At 44.7% G+C, this 25,780-nt stretch overlaps 1 protein-coding gene across 3 annotated transcripts in view; it reads left to right on the top strand.

Annotated features, from left to right (window-relative positions):
- Window positions 1–25,780, top strand: part of Slc38a1 (solute carrier family 38 member 1) — a 71,818-nt gene that overhangs the window by 10,199 nt on the left and 35,839 nt on the right. For all 3 annotated transcript variants that reach the window (XM_021183413.2, XM_021183411.2, XM_021183412.2), the window contains exons 2-4: window positions 9,129–9,342; window positions 17,528–17,603; window positions 25,154–25,269. In XM_021183413.2, coding sequence (XP_021039072.1) covers window positions 9,221–9,342; window positions 17,528–17,603; window positions 25,154–25,269 — 314 coding nt within the window. In that variant the 5' untranslated portion in view covers window positions 9,129–9,220. The remainder of the gene's footprint in view (window positions 1–9,128; window positions 9,343–17,527; window positions 17,604–25,153; window positions 25,270–25,780) is intronic.

Below are 25,780 nucleotides of genomic sequence, written 5' to 3'. Positions count from 1 at the left end.
TGATAAGAGGAAACAGCCTGCTCTGTGCTCTGTTGGTGTGTTCTTTCGTTCTCTCTCTCTCTCTCTCTCTCTCTCTCTCTCTCTCTCTCTCAGAACATTTTTCTTCTCCCCTGTCTCCAAGTATCCCAAGTTTCAAAGGTTTCCATTGTCAACATTAAGTTTTTAATGGAAGTACTATATGCAGGCTAATTATTTGGGTCTTTGTTTTGTTTACATGTATAGTGTGTGTGTGTGTGTGTGTGTGTGTGTGTGTCTGTGTGTGTGTGCACAGGCCATGCCAGGTGTGGCACCACAGTACCCATGTGAAGGTCAGAGGACACGTTTTGAGTGTAAGTCCTCACCTTCCGCCATGTAGGGGATCAAACTCAAGCCATTAGGCTTGTGGCCAGTTCATTAATTTTCTGAGCCTGCACTAGGTCTTCGATATTTATTTATTTATTTACATTTTTTTGTGTGTGGTTATGTGCACGTGTGACTGCAGTACCCTAGGCATCCAGAAGGTGTCGCATCTCTTGGTTCTGTGTCCTCCTGTGGGTGCTTGGAACTGAACTCAGACCCTCTGCTTGATCTTTGTGGGTTTTTTGTTTTGCTTTTTGTTTTGTCTCCCTGTGTAGACCTGGCTGGGCCAGAACTCACCGTGTAGACAAGCTGAATCTGTAGCAGTCCTCTGCCTTGGCCTTCCTGTGCTGAGATTACAAAATGTGCCATTCGTCTGGGTTCATAAAGGTCGGGTCCTGTGTGTAACGGATCTGGAGCTTGGCTGTCTCCTATATTTTCTTCTTGTTTTATTTATCCAGTGACACGTGACAACCGATGTGATATGATAATGATGGATGCCTTATTGCATTTAGAGACGATAACCCAACTGAAAGTAAGATATTATAAGCAATAGCATAATAAGTAACAGTAGTAAGTTATAAAATTGTATAAGTAAGTTATAGTTAACTCGCTCAGTCTGTCGGAGGCCCTTTGAAATACAGACTCGTGTTTGCGTATGGATACAGATCATTCTAGCGTAAGTGCAGAGATCTGGAACTTTCAAGTGTGTAAACTCAGTTGTGTGAAGAGACAACTAGAAGAATAAGATCATTTGTCTGTCTGTCTTTCTGTTTGTGTATGTGTGTGTGTGTACGTGTACCTATGTATTATCTCTCTCTGTGTCTGTGTATGTGTGTGTGCGTGCATGTGTGTACCTGTGTGTTCTGTGTGTGTGTTCTGTGTGTGTATGTGCTTGAGTGTGTGTTACTGTTTCCACATCCAGCTGTCTGTGGGCAGTTCCTGTGTTTTGGTGTCTCAGCTAGTGTCTCTCTCTCGGCTGTCAGTCAGGATGAGGCTGCGCTGAACACGTGAGTGCAGATGCCCTCAGAAGTGGTGATTTCATTCCTTTGGGTGTGTGCCCAGAAGAGGGATTGTTGGGTCATATGGTGATTCTATTTTTAATTTTTTTTAGGAATCTCAATGTAAATTTCCACCTACAGTGTGCAAGGACGCGCTTTCTCCGCACCCTCAGCAACCCGTGCCATCTCTTGCGGTTGTGATGAGGGTGGTCCTAAAGGCGCGTGAGGTTGTAGCTTCTTGCTGTTCTGATTTGCATCACCAGTGCTGAGCACTTCCCGTGACGCTGTCGCTATTGGCATGTCCTCTTTGTTAGGCTTGTTAACACGTCCTCAAACTTAGTTAACTGTTGGGGTGAACTCCAGGTGTTGAGCTAGGATACCATTATCATCATCATCATTATTATTACTATTATTATTACTTCATAATAAAAATAAAACAGGCGCTGGAGGGATGGCTCAGCAGTTAAGAGCACTGGCTGCTCGTCCAGAGGACCAAAGTTCCATTGCCAGGCAGCTCACAACTACCTGTAACTGAGCTAGCCAGCCCCTCACCTGGTACTGATTAAGTCATCGTGTTAGTACTGTCCCCAGTGTAAATAACACCCCCTCCCTGGTCTAAGACACACAGTTGAAGTCCTGATCTCTCCAGGTCCTATCATCTCTCTTCCTTTTTCTTTTCTTCACTTCCTCCCTTCCATACGACGAGTATAATACAGGAATAAGTATATTTCTGAAATCTTCCTGGATGTTAGTTTGTTTTCTGTCGTGCAAAATGTTTTTTTTTTTTTTTTTGGTTTTTCGAGACAGGGTTTCTCTGTGTAGCCCTGGCTGTCCTGGCACTCACTTTGTAGACCAGGCTGGCCTCGAACTCAGAAATCCGCCTGCCTCTGCCTCCCGAGTGCTGGGATTAAAGGCGTGCACCACCACGCCCGGCTCGCAAAATGTTTTATGGTATGCTAACATCTTATATGGGGTGGCCTTGCTTGCTTAAACAGGTTGCAGGTGACTTAAAGCCACACAAGGTTATTTGCATATCCTTGTCCTGGTACACAACACAATACAGAGTCATCTTATGAGGTAGTTTCCTTTGGTGCTGTGCTAAAATGTACCAGGATAGTAATCCATGCCTCGAGAACAGTGTGAGACCGTGGCAAGGATCAGGAGTGTTCTGTGCTGGGTAGGATGTGATTTCTAACTACTTTAAATACTGAGGTGTTGTAGTTATAGTTAGGTTAACATCGTATGATGCCTTATTTAAATGTATAGTCTGACAGTTGCATGCGCACATGTGTGCAGATGCATGCATATATGTACATGGATGTAGAAGCCGAAAGAACACATCAAGTGTATTCCTTGGTCATTTTCCATTTTATACTTTTTAAAAGGTACTTAGCGTGTATGAGTGTGTGTGTGTGTGTGTGTGTGTGTGTTTGTGTGCGTGTGCGCACATGTGGATGTCAGAGAGAGCTTGTGGGATTTGGTTGTCTCCTTCGACCACGTGGGTCCCAGGCATTGAACTTGGCCATCAGGCTTTGGTGGAAAGTGTCTTTACCCACCTGCATGACCCACTTTATCTCTTTGTGCCATCTGGTTTTTGAGACAGGGTCTCCCACTGAAGCTAGAATTTACTATTTGCATTAGACTACCTGGCCAGAGAGCCCCAGGGATACACTCATTTCCCCCCTCTCCCCCGACTCCTGGACTGGACCCAATGCTGGTATCACAGACAAGCTGCCAGACTGTTACCTGGGCACTGGGGTCCTGAACTTGCGTCTTCCTGCTCGTGCAGGAAGCTCTTTAGTGACCGAGCTTAGGGTCTCTCACACCCTGAAGATTTTCATTTCCTATTTCCCTTGAGTCAAAGTCTCTCCGCAGCAGCCCAGCCTAGCCTCACATTCTTTTTTTTTTTTTTTAAATTTATTTATCATATGTAAGTACACTGTAGCTGTCTTCAGACATACCAGAAGAGGGCGTCAGATCTCATTTCCGGTGGTTGTGAGCCACCATGTGGTTGCTGGGATTTGAACTCTGGACCTTCGGAAGAACAGTCGGGTGCTCTTACCCACTGAGCCATCTCACCAGCCCTAGCCTCACATTCTATATCCTTCTATCTCAGAGTCTCCCAAGTTCCAAATTACATGGCTGGGCCAGTATCTTAACGCTGAGCATTGCTTATCTTTCAGGGAAATTATGGTTGGTTTGTTTGTGTGTTTGTTAAGTCCAATCTGAACTTCCTACCTCTGTTGACCAACCGTGACTTACTTGTACTGAGAAGTCTCAGCTCAGGCCCCGTCTCTACCTGCCAGTCTCTCCATCGAGCATCTGAACTTCTGCAGTGACAGTTCTGGTACCTACCTTTTCATGGGTATCAAGCAGTTAACCAGGTGTTAGCAGGGATCTTGTAGATTTGGGTTTGATTTCAGAACTCAGGGTAGAAAATTATCTATCTATCTATCTATCTATCTATAGTTTGCTTGCTTTGATTTTTTTGAGACAGGGTTTCTCTGTATAGCCCTGGCTGTCCTGGAACTCACTTTATAGACCAGGCTGGCTTCGAACTCAGCGATCCACCTGCCTCTGCCTCCTGAGTGCTGGGACCAGAGCCCAGCATGGTGGTGCACGTGTGTAATGACTTGGAAGGTAGGGGCAGAAGGATTCAGAAGTTCAGGGTCCTCCTCAGGCTGCCTAGCCTGGTTCAAAGCAAAGCAAAACAGGAGACAAACCTAAATAAAATTCTCTCAATGCCCTGCATGAATCTCCCTTTCTTGAGTGTGTACATTTTCACTCCTGGTCACCTTTTGTTGGACAGAGATGTACTGGTGGGGTGCCCATGGGAGGTAGCTTGTCTCCACAGAAGAACTCTGGAAAATTTAGGCCAATTCCCAAACTCTGGTGATCATTGCGTGCTGAGAACAGAGGACACTTGGCTGTTTTCAGCCATTTGCAAAGTTTGATGTCACACGAAGCCTGTATTTTTTTATTACTGAGGAACTGACAATCATTTTTGCGTAGGTGTGTGGCCTCTGCGTGTGCACAGGTGTGTACGTGTGTGTACACATTCATGTGGGCTCATGCTCACTTTCATGCGTGTGGAGACCAAAGGTCAGCCTTGGCTGTTTTCCTCCGTCTCTTTCCCCCTTTAGTTTTTGAGACAGGTTTTCTCACTGGACCCGGAACTCACCTGCTCAACTAGATTGGCTGGCTAGGAGTTCTGGGGATCCACCTATCCCGACCCCAACCCCAGCTCTGGGATTATAGATACATACAGCTTTTCTATAAGGACTGAGGGTTCGAACTCACGATTTGGCTCTGTAGCCACGTCCTCAGAACTAACAGCTTAGAAAGACATTTCTGTCCTTCACAGCCCTTATAATCTGGTACTCCATGAAAAAAAAAAGTAGGTTAAAAACAATCTAAAATCATCAGCATTAAACCAGAAGGGACGTTGCGGGGGCAGAGATGGAAAAGGAGGCATGAAAGAAACGAGGAGGAGGGAGTGAGTCTCCGGCCTATTTTTAGGTGGTGGAATTTCTTTCATGTTTGTTCTAGAGTCTCCATGAAGTGTGTGTTACTCTTGGAGAAGAAAGAAAATTTGTGCTCCTATCCAAATAACTTTCCTTCCTTCCTTCCTTCCTTCCTTTCTTTTTTCTTATTAAAATTTATTTATTATCATATATAAGTACATCGTGTAGCTGTCTTCAGACACACCAGAAGAGGGTGTCAGATCTCGTTACGGGTGGTTGTGAGCCACCATGTGGTTGCTGGGATTTGAACTTAGGACCTTTGGAAGAACAGTCAATGCTCTTACCTGATGAGCCATCTCACCAGCCCCCAAATAACTTTTCTATAACCCCATCTCAGGTCCCTGAAGGTTTGGTATTTTCAACATTTTAAAAATTATTATTATATATTTTCTTTATTTACATTTCAAATGTTATCCCCTTTCCTAGTGTCCCTTCTGATAATCCCCTCCCCCTGCTCCCCAACCCACCCACTCCCTCTTCCTGGCCCTGGCATTCCCCTATACTGGGTCATAGAACCTTCACAGGACCAAGGGCCTCTCCTCCCATTGATGACTGACTGGGCCATCCTCTGCTACATATGCAGCTGGAACCATGAGTTCCACCATGTGTGCTCTTTGTTTGGTGGTTTAGTCCCAGGGAGCTCTTGGGGTACTGGTTAGTTCATTTTGTTGTTCCTCCTATGGGGCTGCAAACCCCTTCAGCTCCTTGGGTACTTTCCCTAGCTCCTTCATTGGGGACCCTGTGCTCAGTCCCATGGGTGGATATTCCCAAAATTTTTAAGACTCCATCTTCACTTGGCCCTCAAATAAGTAAGTGAGAATTTGAGCAAGTATTTCCCCAGCAGAGCCCAGGGGAAGTGAGAGGCAGGATGAACTGGAATGCTGTTTCCGGTTTTCATCTTCAAGGAGACTTACTTTAATACCCGTGAAAACTCGCCCTGTTTGATGGACTTGTACTGCATGGTGTTTGCGTGGGTGTAGTGGGCGGGGGTTTTGGTAATGTTCACTTCCATACATGACAGGTCAGCCATTTGTATTACACACACACGTGCACACGAGTGCACACGAGCACACACACACACAACGTGCACACAGGCACGCACTCCTTATGCCCTCACGCACACGTGCATACAAACACACAGATAACGAGAGGTTAGCTTCAATCAGCAGACTCCAAATCGCTTACTAATCAAATTCTGTTCTTAGAAAAAAATCCCTGCCTGGTACCCTATTACCAGTTTGGAGAGAGGAAAAACTCCTTAACACAGATTAGAAATGTCACCCCCTCCCCCCTTTCAGGCTGATAGGCTCACTTCAACAGCCTGTCAGGCAGTATTAGAAGCAAGAGTGAGAGAGTCACGAGTCTAGAAATTACCCAGCCTGCTTTGTGCTTTGTAGGCCAGTTTTCATTAAAGGGATCCCAGAGGTGAGAGTGGGGTCCAACCACTTGAGTGCACCCAGCTTTGCATGGAGAAGATGGGACACCCATTGCCACTGTTTGATGGACCCCCCAAGCAGTCAGTGCTAGCTGGACTCAGCTGTCCCCTTGTGGCTTCCTGCCTTCCCAGAGGCGCTGGGTACAACAGGAGAGAGAGGCTCCTGGGATCCGAGATATTAGAATGTGCTTTTGTTAGAGAAGTTTAATCACCTGACACCAGAAAATTTTCCTTCTAGAAGGGAGACCTGGGAGGAACAAGATTATTGTTTAGTTTCCACGTGCAAAGAGATTATACTCCAAACTGGGCGCTTCTGTGGGTCCATTAGATAGCACTGAGTAAAAGGCTTCTTGGTTTGCCAGCCAGGACGCCTGTGTCGGCAGATCAGACTTCCCTTCACCCAGGGTGCTCTCCTCCTAGAGCGTCCAGAATCACACAATATATCGGCTGTCTCAAGCAGGTGCTCCATAGAAAATTTATTTATTTGTATTAACTTCTCTAAACTTCAATTTTATTTTTTTACCTTTATCTAATTGAGAATTTCCTACATGAGTATTGTTATTTACATAATTTCCACTCCACCCCCTTTCCCCACAACACCTTTCGTGTTCCTTACTCCTCAAATTTGTGACTTTATTAATTATTGGGTTTGTTTTTTTTTTTGGTTTTTCGAGACAGGGTTTCTCTGTATAGCCCTGGCTGTCCTGGAACTCACTTTGTAGACCAGGCTGGCCTCGAACTCAGAAATCCGCCTGCCTCTGCCTCCCGAGTGCTGGGATTAAAGGTGTGCGCCACCACGCCCGGCTTAATTATTGTTTTTACACACATATATCCAAATATGAGTACATCCTGCTGTGTCCATTTAATGTTGCTCGTTTGTATGTATGTATGTATGTATGTATGTATGTATGTATGTATGTGTGGCTGATACTGGGATTGGATAACCTTTCGAGAGAGGGATACTCGTCCCTGGACGGAACTCGACTTTCTCTCACTTGGCAGCCATTAGTTGCTGGTAGGGTTTCATCAAAGCCAGAGATTCTCAATCTGTGGGTCTCGACCCCTTTGGGGGATGAACGACCTTTCGAGGGGTTTGCTTATCAGATATCCTGCATATCAGAGATCCTGCATATCAGATATTTACATCACAATTCAAAACAGTCTCAAAATTACAGTTAGGAAGTTACAGGGAAAATAATTTTATGGCTGGGAGTTCGCCTCAACATGAGGCACTGTTTTAAACTGTCACAGCATTAGGAAGGTTGAGAGCCACAGATCTAGACTCTAGAGTCTGGAGTTAAGTCTTTCTAAGATTCTGTGCATTCCAGGATGCCCTTGAAGGGACACACTTGAGTCACCCGGGTTGGCCAGCCATGCTTATATGTGTTTTCCGTCTTCCTTCCCTTTTGATGAAGGGTCTTACTCTATGAGTCCCTTCCTGTGTAAGGGGCTGTCCCTCCAGCCTCTCCTGTCTACAGGCCTGTGACGCCACCCCTGGTTTGCACTTGAAGTTTCATTTGTCTTTGTGGCCATCCTTCCGGTTTTTGATGCTGCCTCCCCAAATTTCTTCCCGTGTGTTATGTTCTGTTGGTGGCACTTCAGGGACTGATGCCACAGCTGTCCACGTGAGGGAGAAAGCAAGACCTCTGATCATCCTTTGTCCCCATGAGGAAATAAAGTAGCAGGTGGATTAACCAAAATCCTCTGAGTGAGAGATTTTAATTCCCTGATTCCCTGATGTGGGCTGACTCCACTGAAGATTGATTTAATCCCTCGCAGCTGATGTATAAACTGTTCACTAAATTCCAAAATAAAACGAGTCCAGGTTGTAGGTGGATCCCAGGTGATGCCGTTTATTGGAGATTTGTACTCTTCAGCCTACAGTGATGGGCAAGCACATCAAAAGCACTGAGCCGCTCCCATTTAATTAGTTACTTATTAAATTTTAAATCTCCGGCTGGAGAGAGATAGCTCAGCAGTTAAGAGCACTAACTGCTCTTCCAGAGGTCCTGAGTTCAATTCCCAGCAACCACACGGTGGCTCACAACCATCTGTAATGGGATCTGATGCCCTCTTCTGGTGTGTCTGAAGTCAGCTACAATGTACTCGGGTATATAAAATAAATAAATAATTTTGAAATCTCTTTTTGCTTATGGTTGGTGGACCCGTATGCCACAGCACACGTGTGGATGTCAGAGGCTGAGGCAGGAGCTGCTGCTTCTTCACTGTGTGTGCCATGGGGCTTGAACTCAGATACTTAGGAGCAAGTGCCTTAGCTTGCTGAGCCATCTTTCTGGCCCTTATCAGATCATTTTAAACATGGGTTCATAAAAAAACATTGTGTATGTTGTCTGCCGCTAACTTGGGGTTTCATTTTTCATTTTTAAAAGGGTTTAGTTTGAGTTCTATTTATTGGTTGACTGATTGTTGATTGTGTCTTAGTACACTGTCACTCTCCAGACACACCAGAAGAGGGCATCATATCATATTACAGATGGTTGTGAGCCACCATGTGGTTGCTGGGGATTGAACTCAGGACCTCTGGAAGAGCAGTCAGTGCTCTTAACCACTGAACCCATCTCTCCAGCCCCATAACTTGAGGCTTCTATAATTGTGAGCTAAAGGTTATGGGATGTAACTTACTCTGTAGTAGAAAATGGAGGGAAATGTGTAAAAGCCGTAAAGTTTAGTGATAAGCTTCATGTTTTCATGCGTCCAGTAGCAACATTTGAAAGTGCCATGTCTTCATTATTTGTTGGCTTTTCACGGCGCTTTATGTATTGGTGACACTATCTCCCATTCGTTTAATAACTCCTTATTCTGCTCTTTCAGGGGTCTCAGGCATCTGTATTTGCTGCTGTCTGCTACTAAAGAGCCTCAGAACGGAAGAAATTTGGGTTGATTTTTGACTGCGGACACCGAATATGATGCATTTCAAAAGTGGCCTCGAGCTAACGGAGCTGCAGAACATGACGGTACCCGAAGATGACAATGTCAGCAACGACTCTAATGACTTCACAGAAGTAGAAAACGGCCAGATAAATAGGTAAGCGTCTTCCCCTAAATGCCACCCAGGGAAGGGATGGCTGTAGAAAACCGTTCTTTCAGGGATTTGGGTGAACTCTTCGTTCACCAAAGTTATGCTCTGTTTGAAGATGCAATTTGAATTTCTTCTGCAGCATCTGTTGCACATCGTCTGGAATGGCAGATGAGGGGAATGAATATAAGCGTAATTTATTCATCTCAAATCTCTCAGTCGAGTCTAATAAAAAATGTATAAATACATTGGACCCCAACCAGCCAACACATCTCAAAGCCTTATGCCTATGAATTAGACTGACTGGAAATTTACCACATCTCATACCTAAATGAGTGTTGTAACCATTGCCCCATATTTTAATTAAGAAACCAACCAAGTTGCGTTGTTATTTCTACAAATGAGTAGAAAATACAAGGGCACCATCATTCTGAACATCATGGGAAGTTTGGATTTTTAATAATAATAATTATAGCGACCACTAAGTCCAAATGGCTCTGTGAAGGACTGTGGGAGAGAAATAGTCGATGAAAGAGAAAAAAGGGGGTGCGGTGGGAGGAGAGAGGGCCAACCTGGTACAAGTCCTTTTCATTCTTTTTTTTTTTTTTTTTTTTTTGGTTTTTCGAGACAGGGTTTCTCTNTATAGCTCTGGCTGTCCTGGAACTCATTTTGTAGACCAGGCTGGCCTCGAACTCAGAAATCCGCCTGCCTCTGCCTCCCGAGTGCTGGGATTAAAGGCGTGCGCCACCACGCCCGGCAGTCCTTTTCATTCTTGACTCTGAGACTGCTTTTACCAGGGTAGAACCAAATTTATTGATTTTAAATGACTTGAGGCCATCCTGGGACATAGTGATGTTTTTCAATCTGTTTTTTGTTTGTTTGTTTGTTTGTTTTTGTGGATCCTTAGCAGGAGTCAGGGAGAGAGTGGTGCCTGCAGGACTTCTTTTAAGAAATTTTAATTGCGTGCTTGCCTGTGTGCGTCATGCATGCATGCATGCATGCATGCGTACACGTGGGGGTGGAGAGGGAGGGGTCCTGTTAAGAGTGTGGAGGTCAGAGGACGACCTTCGGGAATTGGTTCCTTCTTTCCAGTAGGTGGATTCCAGGGATCCCACTCAGTGGTCAGGTTTGGTGGCAAGTGCCTTTTACCGGCTGAGTCATCTCATCAGCCCTGTGGGACTGCTTATTAGCATGCCATCGTGCTACGCTTTGTTAAGGCCCCAAGGAGACAGGGATGCAGAGGATAAAGGCACAGCCACCCGCGGACATCTTTGTAGAAACCATTTCTGACAGTCTGGAGTACGTGGCACGGTGTGGTCATTCTCAGCTCCTTTCCCCTTCCTGTAGTGAATGCTAAGCCCCTAATGTAGACCCTTCCTCGTGTCCCAGTGTGTTCACTGGTGTTGGGTGATGTTGCTTTTTATTGGAATCTTTTAAATACTCCCTCCACCTTTTTGAGTGATAATTAATAGTAGCTTCCATTTCTTTTCTTTTTAATTATGTATGCAAGAGCATCCGTGTGGGAGTGTGTGCATGTGGGTGCAGTTGCCCGTGGAGACCAGAAGAGGGCAGCAGGTTTCTGGGAGCAGGTGTGCCTCCTAACATGTTGTGAGCCTCCTAACATGGGAGCTGAAAATTGAACTTGAGGACTCTTGAAGAGCAGCAAGTATATCTCTGGCCCCATCAGTGCCATCATTGTTTTGGTTTTGTTTTTTTATTTTTTGTTTTTTGAGACAGGACCTATCTATGTAGTCTTAACTGACCTGTAACTCGCTATATAAACTAGACTGGCTTCCAACTCACAGATCTTGAATCTGTTTCTTGGTTTCCAAGTGTTTTGCTTACACTGCCATGGCTCCTTAGACCATGATGCAAAACAAGCGTCCTGCAAATGAGAGAGGATTTGCTAATAAGCAAGAAGCCATCCCGGCCAGTCTAAATCTGTCTCTCTATCCTATGTGTGATACAAGGTTGAGCCCTTGGTTAAACGTCTGGGTTGTAATGGTTCCCGTGGTTCCAAAGCTGTTTGTGCGCTGTAGATCCTGCCGAGCTCCACCTCACAGTAGTAAGTAGGACGTTCTGATTTTTTTTTTTTAACCAAGCAGCGTTACCTTAAAGCGAGTCATTTATAATGCTCAACTGGGAGTCTACCCTTGAGTTTTATAAGTTCTACTTACAAACTGTCGGGTTTTTAGGTGACTGTCACTTGGCAGTTGCTGGAAGGAACACCCTGTTTGCCCAGACTTTGGCCTCCAGCAGGGTGAGCTCACTTCCCCACACACAGTGATGAGTCGACAGCTGGTGCAGGAGAGCTTTCTCTGGTATTTCATGAAACTTTCCTACTCTCTGAAAGTCAGCACCTTGTCTGTCTGTCTGTCTGTCTGCATGTTCTTCCTTTTCCTTTCTTTTGTTCCCTTCTTTCCATCCCTCCCTCCCTCCTCTCCTTCCTTTCCTCCCTTCCCTTTCTTCCTTTCCTTCTTTCCTTCCTTCCTTTCCTTCCCTCCCCCCCCTTTTCCTCATTTTATTTCTTGTCCACTCACAGCTCTTGCTTCATTTCTCGTTTGGTCCGTTTGTTTTGGCAGTACCTAGAATTGAACTCAGGGCTTTGTGTATGCCAGGCAGGAGCTTGACCGCTCCGCCCCAGCCCTTACTTCGCTTCTGCCTCTGACAACCAAACACAAAATATGACAGCACGAAACAGATAAAAGGAAACAAACATTAAAAAATGAGAAACCAGTCAGTTTTACTGAAGGCCCCACTGAGTGGCTTGCCTTTTTCCATGTGCCTATCCTGTGTTCCCTGTTCAAGCTCCGACTCCCTGCCCGCCCTCGGCCCTTCCTGTAGCTCACATTTGTGGGAAGGCGGGGCTCGTTATATAATTTAAGAGAAGTAAGTTTCCCAAGCACTGAGCTTCTCCCTTTGGAACCCCTTCGTAGAGAGCTGGAGAGGACGTTGAAGATGTGGTACTGATCTTGGTTGACCTCTCATGTAGTTCATAGCTTTGCCTGGAAGCTAACCCGGCTTCAGTAAGAATCCTTTCTGAGGTTTAACTAACCATAGAGTAGAGCCGCGTGGGCATCCGAATGCTTGCTGTTGTTCCAAGCCTTTGTTTGTTTTTTATACACCAAGTTTTGCCAGATAGTGAGAAATTTAAGCTAGGGACAACCCAGCCTGTTAGACCTTCATCAGACATTTTAATGTATGTGCAGAACACTGGCGAGCTTCATCCAAGGCAGGTTCTAATCCAGGAAGTCTGGAGTGGGTCCTGAGACTTCCTTTCTAGCACGGTCAAGGAGTAATGCTCCGGCTACTGTTCGGAATGAGTAGCCAACCCCTAGTGATTCCTGGGGATGAGACTGCTGGAAAGGAGGCCTGTCCGTCATCTTGGTATTACTGTTCTTACCCAGTACCTGAGTCAGGGCAGACCTGGCAAATGGTTGATGGAAAGAGAGGATGATGAAGGAGGGATGGAGAGAGGCCAAATAGCTTAGGGTTTAGACCTGTATTGAACACTGGCATATCATAGATTTTCTGTAATTCTCCCTCCATCCCCCCAATCCCCTCTCCAAACCTCACCTAGCCTCCTGGGGCTGGTTCTAGGGCTGTTGGGGAATAGGCAACGCTGTCCATTTGGTAGCTAGAGAGCACGGGCTGTGTGTGCAGTCTCCTGTTCATGTTCAACTCCTAGCTCAGCAGTTCAGGAATCAGCAATGTAACTTCAGTCGCGCTAGGAGGCCAGCTCACTGTTACGGAACGACATGAGGTGCATCCATGGAAGGCCCTTGGCTGGGTGTCTGGCCTGGCAGTTCCAAGCCTCTTAGCTGGAGAAGTGTCTGAATCAATAAAACTGTAACACTGTGTCTTTGGCAAGCCTGTTCTTCTCCATCCTGCCGAGCAGTGATTGGCTTTTGGTTTTAATGACTGCTGTGATTGCTGTCCTAAGCTTGGTGAGATATTTGTATATCCAGAAAGCTCTGAGCCTGTCTCCGAATGCATGTGTTTTTTTTTTCTTTACTCTTGGGTAATTAGTTATTAAGAACCAGGAATACAGTTTGATTAAGATTTATTTTTTAAAAGAATGTGTGGTCGTTGTTACATGCAGAGTCAGCTTGACGATCCTCTAAAAAGTTTTCTCGCCCCACCCCCCCACTCCCCCGTTGCCCTCCACCCAATTTCGCTAAATTTGGGAGGTGTGCCAGAAAAGTCGCCTTGGGCTTCTGTCAGTCCATTACAGTCAGCTCTCCTTGGCCTTATGGTCAGTGCAGTTTGGAGCCACCTTTGGCTTCTGTCAGTCCATTACAGTCAGCTCTCCTTGGTCTTATGGTCAGTGCAGTTTGGAGCCACCTTTGGCTTCTGTCAGTCCATTACAAGTCAGCTCTCCTTGGTCTTATGGTCAGTGCAGTTTGGAGCCAAATAAGGGTTTCGTCCACCCTCAGGCGTCACCTTCAGACTTCTGGTTTGTTTCTCATTATGTGCTTGCTGATATCCACCCCCCCCCTTACTTCATAATCTTGTGTTATGTTTTATACACATATTATATATATGTTTTATATATGCATATATAAATTTATATTATTTATGGTTTTGGGGTTTTTTTGTCTGTTTGGTTTGGGGGTTTTGTTTTGTTTTTCTTTCTTTTCTTTTCTTTCTTTCTTTCTTTTCTTCTTTTTTTTTTTTTGAGACAGAGACTTGCTTTGTAGCCCAGGCTAGCTGGAGCTCCTGTACAGCCCAGGCTGACCTGGGACTCAGTTTTCCCACCAGAGTGCGAATGTTACAAACATATTCACCACACTGGCCCTGATCCCTTTTTATGTGTCACTTCCTTCTGCCCTTGTCTTTCTCTGTGGGATGTCTGTCTGTCCATCAGGGAGAGGACTAGCGGCCAGCATTTAAGTAAACCAGCTCTGTTTGTGGTCATCTCTTGTGCTGTAATTCCTCAAACCAAGTACGACAGTGTAGGAAGAAGCCAACTGGGAGAGAGTCCTGTCCAAAGACATTCTTTCTGTCACACAGTTCATCACTAACTGGTCTCTTCGTGTTCTTTTAATTTCAAGGAACAGCATTATACTGCTGGCTGCTCACATCTGAATGCGATGCCTAAGCCCTCTTTAAGGTTTTGTCACGAAGTCATCTGTTGTAAGCTTTTGTTCCGTGTTATTTTATTCACGATGTAGCCGACTGCTTGATGGTCTAGCACATTCCACTTTATGGGTACAGACTGACCCAGTGCAAACTCTTTTTAATGATAAGTTTGTCGTCTTATGCTCACCTGTCACAGATGCCACCTCCCACAGCACTTTTTAAGTCAATAAAAATAAGTTTCATGTCAGTTTCAATGCCAGAGGTCGGTGATTTTAAACAGCCAGTTGCCTTTAAAAAAGAAAATGGTAGCCGGGCGTGGTGGCGCACGCCTTTAATCCCAGCACTCGGGAGGCAGAGGCAGGCGAATTTCTGAGTTCGAGGCCAGCCTGGTCTACAAAGTGAGTTCCAGGACAGCCAGGGCTACACAGAGAAATTGTCTCAAAAACCAAAAAAAAAAAAAAAAGAAAATGGTGAGATAGAGACGGTGCAGTGGAAGCTGCCTGCCCTGGTTGTTTCCAATGGAATTTTCCATTAGAAAAAGGCAAGTTGGTTCTCTCTCTTTTAAGTCTACAAGAATACAAAGTAAAGACTTGAAAGTTAGAGAGAAGAAAATGAAGTTGGGAGAATAAAGGGGTTTTCCTTTAAAAGCTTGATCCAAGAGCAGCGGTTCTCAACCTTCCGAATGCTGCGACCTTTAAGTACAGTTACTCATGCTGAGGGGACCCCAAGCCATAAAGTTATTTTCATGGCTACTTCATAGCTGTAGTTTGCAATTGTTATGAATTTCGAGTGGTAATAGCAGATCCCTTGAATTAACACTGAAAGGGGGCAGATCAGTAGGCACTACTGATAGAGTTTGTTTAAAAGAAACTTTATTGCAACTTTGTAGCATCATTCAGAAAAAAAGGTGTATAAAGTCCTAGACAGAGTTTAAAGATGTTTCTTTAAATTAGATTCAAGTGGCTTTGAAATGACTGAGGAAAAATTTACTCTGGTTTATTCTGATGATAACCAGACAATTGACTTCCTCAAGAAGGGCTGTGTTAGACATGGTCTCTATGGCTGCAAGGAAACACCATGGCCAGACGCAGGATGGGAAGGAAAGGAAGGGTTCATTTGGCTCCCACTTCCACAGCACTGCTCATCAAGGAAGTCAGGACAGGAAGGCATCAAGCAGGCAGGAACCTGGAGACAGGAGCTGATGCAGAGGCCATGGAGAAGTGTGACTTAAACCAGCTTGCTCCCTGTAGCTTGCTCAGCCTGCTTTTTTATACAACCCTGGATCACCAACCCAGGGATGGCACCGCCCACAATGGGCTGGGGCCTCCCGAATCAGTCACTAATTAAGAAAATGCTATCCCCCCACCTTGTTGAAGTCTATTTCTTTTCTTTTTTTTTCTTTTAATTTTTTATTGGATATTTTCTTTATTTACATTTCAAATGTTATCCCTATTCCTGGTTTCCCCTCCGAAAACCCCCTCTCCCTATTCCTTCCCCCTTCCCCTTGCTCACCAACCCACCCACTCCTGATTCCTGGCCCTGGCATTCCTCTACACTGAGGCATAGAGCCGTCACAGGACCAAGGGCCTCCCTGGAGACATTTTCTTAATTGAGGTTCCCTCCTCTCTGATGACGTTACCTTGTGTCAAGTTGACATAAAACAGGCCACCAGCACAAGGGCCAAACAACATTCTCGAAATGTTTTAAGAATATACACAGGAGGGGCCAGCGAGATGGCTCTGTGAGGAAAGGCGCTTGCTCCACACATCTGCTGACCTGAGTTCAATCCCTGGAACTCGGGTAAAGACGGGAGGAGAGCAGCAGTTTCTCTGGGAATAGATTGTTTTTAACAGGAGATTTGTTTTGTTTTATTTGGGGGTTGTTTGTTTCAGATATGTGTGTGTGTGTGTGTGTGTGTGTGTCTTCGTGTAGCCCTGGCTGTCCTGGAACTCACTCTGCAGACCAGGCTGCCCTCAAACTCAGAAATCCACCTGCCTCTGCCTCCCAAGTGCTGGGATTAAAGGTGTGCACCACCCCCTGGCCCAGAAGCTTTCTTTGAATGGGGAATTTTTAGAGATTCCAAGTTTATATCGTTCAGTTCTAAATTAAGTCTGCCGGTGTTGTGTTAGCCTTGAGAATATTTTCTGTTCTTCTGTGTAGCTCTGTCCATGTGGCATGCTGGAGCATCTTCTGTCTGGCTCTCACCCAGTCCTAACTTAAGCTCCTCCCCTGGGCGAGCACTGACCTTGGTTGCCATGCCCTGAGTTGAGTTTGGACTTGCTCATTCTCCTCCTACAGTTGTGAGGCAGCGTGATAGGTGTTCCTCCCATTTTACAGATGAGAACACTAAAGTGGGATTCCCAAACCATTGGACCTAGTCAGAGCCTGAATTCAAATCACGTTAAAGTCCCTGGCTTTGACTGTAACTACGGACCACTAACTTCCCAATCTGGACCCTGATACCCTAGAGATCGTTCCTAGCCCCTGTGTCTGTTCCTCTGTGCTGCACAGAGCTGGTGCAGACTGGATGTTTGCTGGTGGAACAGCTACTGACTTTCTGCAAGGGAGCGGGGACGGGGACTGTGCTTAGTGACCCTGTGTGGTAGGACCTGAGCTCAGGAGAAACCTCGTCTCCAGGATTCTTAACAGCACCAGGTGCATAGCAGTCTTGGTTTTATGGAATTTTCTACTTAGTGGAAAATCTGCATAAAAGCTAACTTATATTGTGTGTGATGGTTTAGTTTACTTTGAAAATGGTTCAAAATTTATAGCTCTTTTATACCTTATAGCATCTCCTTCAAGATAAGCAACAATCACTTTGTGAATGGTAGAGTGACCGATAGAAAAATGAATGAGAGCCTGCCTGGGAATGCTTGGAGCTTATTTGATAACAGAAATGTAGAGAACATGCATGCACGTGCACTATGCATAGGCGCACGTGTACACACACACACACACACACACACACACGGTGGGGAGATGGTTGATAAGACAGTTTTTGACAACCAACTGACAACTTGTCAGTTTGCTGTATACAGTGTGTTTTGGAAATGCTGCCGCTAAGCTCGCAGTCATTAACATAAGGTTAACTATGTTCTGTGTGTCTTTTCAGCAAGTTCATCTCAGATCGGGAGAGTAGGAGGAGTCTCACAAACAGCCATCTGGAGAAAAGGAAATGCGACGAGTATGTAAGTATCATATGTGTGTACGTGTGCGAACTGACTCTGAGAACAACATGACTGGGGGCAGTGTGTGGGAGCTGAGTCTGAGAACCACATGACTGGGGCAACATGTGCACGTGACTGGGGACAACATTTCTGTGTAGTCAGGACAGGTGAGGGAGCCTCTGACAGCTAAACTGCCCTACTCCCTGGACACAGTTCCCCAAGACCCTTTGTAGTGGCCTCTTCCGGCTCCACCTCACCTCTGCTTAGGCACAGACCACATCAATCAACAGGAGAGACCCCTTGCTGCATCAGAGGCCAAGCAAGTTGCCAGAAGTCAAGCCCCCACCTGGTCCGAAATCCATGAGACCAAAGAGGAAACAGAAACCAAGGAGCAAAACACACCCATCTAACTCAGAAATCAGCACCTAGACCTATAATCATCCGAAACTCAGATTCCTTAAAGCCAATATAAGAACACAGCCACAGCCAGGGCAATATGGCAGCACCAGAGCCTAGCTGTCCTGTGACAGGAAGACCTGTAAGGAATATTTTGATGCAGCTGAAGCACAAGAAAACGGCCTCAAAAGCAGCTTTATGAAAGCAATAGAGGTTCTTAAAGAAGAAATAAAAAAACAAAAACCTTAAAACAAGAAAAAGACAAAAAATTGAAGGAAATCACTAAGTCACATAGAATGCTAAGGTGGTGGGGAGCAGGTAAAGGAGACTGTTAGACACATGAAAACTGAAATGGAAGCAATAAAGAAAACACAAACTAACAGGATTCTGGACATGGGAAATCTAGGTAAGCAAGGAAGAACTACAGGTACAAGCTTAACCAACAGTATATCAGAGATGGAAGGGAGAATCTCAGGCATTGAAGAGATGATAGAAGAAGTAGATTTATCAGTCAAGAAAAATATTAAATCTAAAAAGCTCCTGGCATGAAACATCCAGGAAATCTGGAATATTATAAAAGACCAAACCTAAGAATAATAGGAATAGAAGATTTGCAGCTCAAAGATCCAGAAAATATTTTAAATAAAATAATAGAAGTAAATTTCCCTAACCTAAAGAAAGAGACATCTATAAACATACAAGGAGCTTACAGAACAGATTGGACCGGAAAAAAAAAAAAACAGCACTCAATCAAACCACAGAATGTGTAGAACAACGAAAGATTAAGATATGCAAGGGAAAAAGGCCAGGAAATATACACAGCAGAACTATTAGAATTACAGCCGACTTTTCAAGGGACTCTAAAAGCCAGAATAATGTGGACAGATGTCTTGCAGATTCTAAATAAAAGACTACAGAAAATACTAGAAGGAAAACTCCAACCTAAAGAGATTAACTACATCCACAAAAACACAGGAAATAAATAGATACCAGCAAAACCAAAAGAAGGGAAGCAAACACAAAACACACACACACAAAACTGCTACTACTACCACCACCACCACCAATATCAAAATAACAGGAATTACTAATCATTTGTCATTAATGTCTCTCAACACCAGTGAACTCTGTTGCACAATAAAAAACACACAGACTAACCAAATGAATGTGAAAACGAGATCCATCATTCTGCTGCACAGAAGAAACACACCTCAACATCAAAGATAGACATTATCTCAGCGTAAAGGGCAGGGAAAGATTTTCCAAAAAGGTGTAGCCCTTCTGATATGTAACACAATAGACGTTCAACCAAAATTAGTCAAAAGAGATGGGGAAGGATACTTCATACTCTTCAAAGGAAAAATCCACCAAGAGGATGGCTCAGTTCTGAACATTTCTGTTCCAAGTGCAAGAGCATCCACATTCATTAAAGAAACATTACTAAGCTTAAATCACACATTGAACTCCACACATTAAGAGTAGGAGGCTTCAATGCCCTACTCTTACCCAGACAGAAATTAAACAGAGGAATAATGGAATTACAGACATTATGACTCAAATGGATCTGACAGATACCTACAGAACATTTTATCCTAAAACAAAAGGATATACCTTCTTCTCAGCACTTCACCGAACCTTCTCCAAGATTGGCCACACTTGGTCAGGAAGCAAGCCTCAACAAATACATGTATTTTATTGGACTACCATGGATTAAAGCTGGACTTCAACCACAACAGAAACAACACAAAGCTACAGACTTATGGAAATTAAACAACTCTATGGAATAACCACTGGGTCAAGAAGGAAATAAAGAAAGAGATTAAGCTGGTGAGATGGCTCAGTGGGTAAGAGCACCCGACTGCTCTTCCGAAGGTCCGGAGTTCAAATCCCAGCAACCACATGGTGGCTCACAACCATCCGTAATGAGATCTGATGCCCTCTTCTGGAGTGTCTGAAGACAGCAACAGTGTATTTACATATAAGAAAGAAAGAGAGAGAGAGAGAGAGATTAAAGATTTCCTCAAATATAATAAAAATGAAGGCACACCTTACCTAAACCTATAGGGCATAATGAATGCAGTGCTAAGAGGACAGTTCAAAGCACTAAGGGCTTCCATAAAGAAATGAGATCTTCTACTGGTGACTTAACAGTTCACCTGAATGCTCAAAACCAAAAAGAAGCAAACAGACCCAAGAGGAGTAGATAGCAGGAAGTAGTCAAACTCGGGGCTGAAATCACTAAAATGGAAAGAAAACAGTAAAGAGAATCAACTGAAACAAAAAGTTGGTTCTTTGAGAAAATCAACAAGATAGACAAACCCTTAGCCAAAGGGCAAAAGGCAGAGAGACAGTATGCCGATTTTAAAAACTCAGAAATGGGGAATATAACAGACACCAAGGAAATCTAAAGAGCCATTAGGTCTTCAAAAAACATATACTCCACAAAATTGGAAAATGTAAAAGAACTTGACAATTTTCTCAATTGATACCACTTACCCAAGTTAAATCAAGATCAGATAATAAATTTAAATAGACCTATAATCCATAAGGAAATAGAAATAGTCCTTAGAATTCTTGTAACTAACTAACTAACAACAACAGCAACAACAACAACAATAAAAGAGCCCGAGGCCAGATGGTTTTAGAACAGAATTCTGCCAGACTTTCGAAGGAGAGTTAACATCAATACTCTTCAAATTATTCCACAAAATAGGAGTAGAAAGAACACTGCCAAATTCATTTTATGAGACCACAGTCACCCTGGTTCCTAAACCACACAAGAGAAAGAATTACAGACAAATCTCTTACGAACATTGATGCAATACTCAATAAAATACTCACAAGCCAAATCCAAGAACACATCAAAAAGATCATCTACTATGATCAACTAGGTTTCGTCCTGGAGATGCAGCAGCGATAGTTCAACATGTGAAAATCCGTCAATATAATCCACCATATAAACAAACTGAAAGTGAAAGCCCACGGGATCACCTCATTATATGCTGAGAAAGCCTTTGACACAACCCAGCACACCTTCATGATTAAAGTCTTGGCGAGATCAGGGATACAAGGGACAAACCTAAACAAAATAAAGACAATATACAGCAAGCCAGTATCCCAGATCAGATTAAATGGGAGAAGATTAAACAGGTCCACAAAATCAGGACCAAGAACAGACTGTCCACTCCATATCTATTCGGTATAGTACTTGAAGTTGTAGCTAGAGCCGTAAGACGACTGAAGGAGACCAAGGGGATACAGATTCGAAAGGGAGATGTCAAAGTATTGTTATTTGCAAATGATATGATAATATACATAAGTGACCCTCAAAATTCTCCCAGGGATAAACATCTTCAGTGAAGTGGTTGAATACAAGATTAAGTTTAAAACCAAAACCAAAAACAAAAACAAACTGCAGCCCTCCTATATACAAAAGAAATCAGGGAAACAACACCCTTCACAACAACCATGAATAAAATATCTTGGTGTAACTCTAACCAAGCAAGTGAAAGACCAGTATCACAAGAACTTCAGGTCTCTGAAGAAAGATATGGAAGAAGATACCAGTTATTGGAAAGATCTCCCATGCTCATGGATTAGTAGGATTAACATAGTAAAAATGGCCGTCTTCACCAAAGCAATTCCCATCAAAATCCCAGCATAATTCTCCACAGACCTTGAAAGAACAACACTCATCTTCATCTGGAAAAGCGAAGAGCCAGGTTTGCTACAACAATCCTGCACAATAAAGAACTTCGGGAGGTATCACCATTCCTGATTCAGGCTGCATGTACTACAGAGCGATGATAATAATAAAATCCACGGGGTACTGCATAAGATCAGAAAAGTTGATCAATGGAATTGAAGACCCAGAAATAAACTCACACGCCTACAGATTGTTGATAAAGAAGCCCAGAAATATACAATGGGACAAGGAAGGAATCTTCAAAAATAGTGCTGGTCTAACTGGATGTCTGCATGTAGAAGAGGCCAATAGATCCATATCTATCACCCTGTTAAAAAAAAAAAAAAACTTAAGTCCAAGTGGATCAAAGACCTTAACTAAAGTCAGATAGTCTGAACCTGATAGGAAAGAAAGTGGTGAATAGTTTAGCATGCATTGTTCTCTGGACAGAACACCAGTCGAGCAGTCACTAAGATCAACACGCAATAAATGGGACCTCATGAAACTGAAAAGCTTCTGTAAAGCAAAGGACACCGTCAACAGGGACAGAACAGTAGCCCACAGAATGGAAAAAGCTCTTTACCAACCCCACATCTGACAGAGGCCCGATACCCAAAATTTATAAAGAACTCAAGAACCTAGACACCAACAAACCAAATAATCCATTTTAAAAATGGGAGTACAGATCTAAATAGAGAATTCCCAACAGGGGAATGGTGAATGGCTGAGAGGCACTTAAAGAAGTGTTCATCCTTAGCCGCAATGCAAGTCAAAACAACTCTGAGATTCCATCTTACATCGGTTAGAATGGCTAAGGTCAAAAACTCAAGGGACAGCTCATGCTGGTGAGGATGTGGAGCAAGGGGAACACTCTTCCATTGCTGGTGGGAGTTACAAACTTGTATATCCACTTTGGAAATCAATATGACAACTTCTCAGAAAATTGTGAAGCTATTTACCTCAAGACCCAGCTGTAACACTTATGGGCATAAACCCAGAAGATGCTCCATTCTACCATAAGGACAGTTACTCGACTGTGTTCATACAGCTTTATTCATAATAGCCAGAAACTGGAAACAACCTAGAAGTCCCTCACCTGGAGATTGCATAAAGAAATATATTCATTTACACAATGGGTTACTGCTCAGCTATTAAAAACAGTGACTTCATGAAGTTTGCCAGCAAATGGATGGAACTAGAAAAGACCATCCTGACTGAGGTGACCCAGAAAGACAAACCTGGTATGTACTCACTTATAAATGGATATCAGCCATAAAGTGCAGGATAACCATGCTACATTCCACAGACACAAAGAAGCTAAGTAACAAGGGGGACTCAAGGATAGGTGAATCTCACTGTGAATGGGGAAACAGAATAGATGTAGTGGTGTGTTTGGGGGAGGGGACTTAGTGGGGGTGGAGGGGTAAGGATGGGAGCAGGAGGGATCGGGTGTGGGGAGGATGGAGGGAGGGAGCACTGAGAATTGTGGGGGGCATTCCTAGTAAAATGTAAGCGCCCAGGCATCTAAGAGGGTGATGCTAAGACTCCTAGTAATGGGGAATTCTGAGCATGAACCCGCCATCTCCTGTAACCAGGCACGACATCCAGTGAAGGCGTTGGGACACCAACCCAGCCACAAAACCTTCAGCCTTCAATTTGTCTTACCAGCTTGACATGGAGGGGTAAAGAAATTGTGGGAATAGCCAGACAATGACTGGTATAGCTTGAGACCATGCCATGAGATGGAGCCCTAGCAGTCAAATACTGGATAGTTCAGAGACCCAGGATAACCGTGGATAGCAAAAAATAAATAAGTAGATTAAAAAAATAAATTTAAAAAGTCAGTGAAATGATTCCTAAGGATATTCTGATATATTCATAGATGGGCATCTAGTTCAATTGTCATCAGAGAGGCTTCATCCGGCAACTGATGAGAACAGATTGAGAGACCCACAGCCAAATTAGGCAGAGCCTTAGGGAGGAAAGAGAGGAAGGATTGTAGGAACCAGACAGGCAAGAGCACCACAAGAAACCCCCCAGCATCAACTCACCTGGGCCTGTACGGCCTCACGGAGACTGAACCGCCAACCAGGGAGCCTGCATGGGACTGACCTAGGCCCTTCACACGTGTTACAGTTGTGTAGCTTGGTCTTCTTGTGGGACTCCGAACAGTAGGAGCAGGGGCTGCCTCTGACTATGTGGCCTGCCTTTGGGGTCCTTTCCTCCTACTGGGCTGCCTTGTTTAGTCTTTCTAGAAGAGAGGGTGCCTAGTCTTTTTTCTTCTTTTAACTTTTTATTGGTTCTTTGTGAATTTCACACCATGCACCCCAGTTCCACTAATCTCCCCATCCCCTTGGACCCTGCCCTGGGACCTCCCCCCCGAAAAGAGAAATAAACAACTTGTTGTGGAAGCTGCAGTATGTGACACTGTATTCACAGTATTCCCTTTTGTCCACACGGCTTTGCTTGCAAATGTTTGTAGCAGTGACTTGTTGGTCTGGTTTGAAGCCTCTGGCTTCTGCTACTCTATCAATACTGGATCCTCACTGGGACTCCTCTTGGATAGTCTGTTGTTGCCCTGTTCATGGAGATCCTGTAGTTTTGGATCTGCAGGACTGGCCTCTTCACACCCTCCAGCAGTTCATTGATGCGGTAGATGCTGGGGTGAACCCTGGATCTGAGCCTGAGAGGTATGGGAGCTGCTCAGCCAGCCAGCTCTTCTGCACCCACACCACTGAGGTAAACTCTCCTGCCCCATCCTGACTGGCCCACCTAATGCTGCCAAGGGGCAGAGCCAGCTCCTGCGTTCTCACACACGCAGAACTGGTTCACCAGCAACCCCCGTAGCCAGGGCCACCTCTGACCTGCTGCCCAGGTGAGGTGCAGAGACTGCTTCTTTCAGTGTTGTATCCAGTGAGGGTCAGGGCCAGCTCCCAGCTGCCATAGGTAGCAAGGGACACAAGGGGAGAGAAAGGTGTCTCTCCCTCATCTGTCCACACTCAGATGCCTAGTCTTAACGGCAACTTCATATGCCGTGGCTGGTTGATAGCCATGGAGACAGGCCCTTTTCTGAAGAGAAATGGAGGATGGGTGGGTGGGGCTGGAGGGAGGTGGGAGGAAAAGAAGGAGGGGAAACTGCTGTTGGGATGTAAAATAAATTGAAACGTGTGTGTGTGTGTGTGTGTGTGTGTGTGTGTGTGTGTGTGTGTGTGGAGAGAGAGAGAGAGAGTGTGTGTCAAAGAGAGACAGAGAAACAGTGTATGTGTTAACTAGTGTACACCTCAGATATACAGGGCAGGGCTTTCATTCAGCCCTGAAAATGTTACTGTCGCTGGCGACATTTTTCTCATACAACCCATTAAAAAAAATAAACTGCAGAAAAAGTTCTCCAGTTTCTTTTCTCGGTGGGTTCTGGTAGCGTTGGAAAGGCTGTGGCTTGAAGAAGTGCCTTGAGACCATGTGCTTAGTGACGGTGACTGTCTCTGTCCAGATTCCAGGAACAACCTCCCTGGGAATGTCTGTCTTTAACCTGAGCAACGCCATCATGGGCAGTGGAATCTTGGGCCTTGCCTTCGCCTTGGCCAACACCGGGATCCTCCTCTTTCTGTGAGTATGGACAGGACCTTGGGTTCTGTTTCACATCTGGGTTTTGGCGTGCTTCCTCTGAGTTCCCACAGATGGATGGCTAACTGGTGTCTATTAGGTTATTTGCTTGCTTTACCTGTGGCTCCCCAGCGCTCCTCTCTGTGCCCTTACCTAAACCTCCAGCCCAGGATTTCCCTTCCCCCAGCTTCTCACTCCTACACCAACCTACCTGCCATATCATGCTTTCACCTCTCTTGGGCTTTCTCCTTCTCCCTCTCCCTCCCCTTCCCCCGTCCCCTCCCCTACTCTCTCTCTCTTCTTCCCTCCTTCTCTCCCTCCCTACCTCCCTCTCTCATCTCTTTTTCCCTCCCCTTCCTCCCCTCATCTCACTCTCCCATCTCTCCTTCCCTCTTTTTCTCGCCCTTTCTCTTTCTCCCCCCTCCCCTCTCCCTCCCTCCCTTTCTCTCTCTCTCAACTCTCTTCCTCTCTCCTCTCATCTTTCCCTCCTTTTCTCCCTCCCTCCCTCTCCCCC

This window comes from Mus caroli, chromosome 15 (assembly GCF_900094665.2).
Source record: "Mus caroli chromosome 15, CAROLI_EIJ_v1.1, whole genome shotgun sequence".
Taxonomy (NCBI): domain Eukaryota; kingdom Metazoa; phylum Chordata; class Mammalia; order Rodentia; family Muridae; genus Mus; species Mus caroli.
The sequence above is the reverse complement of the archived record's forward strand: the minus strand, read 5'-3'. Positions and strand labels throughout refer to the sequence as shown.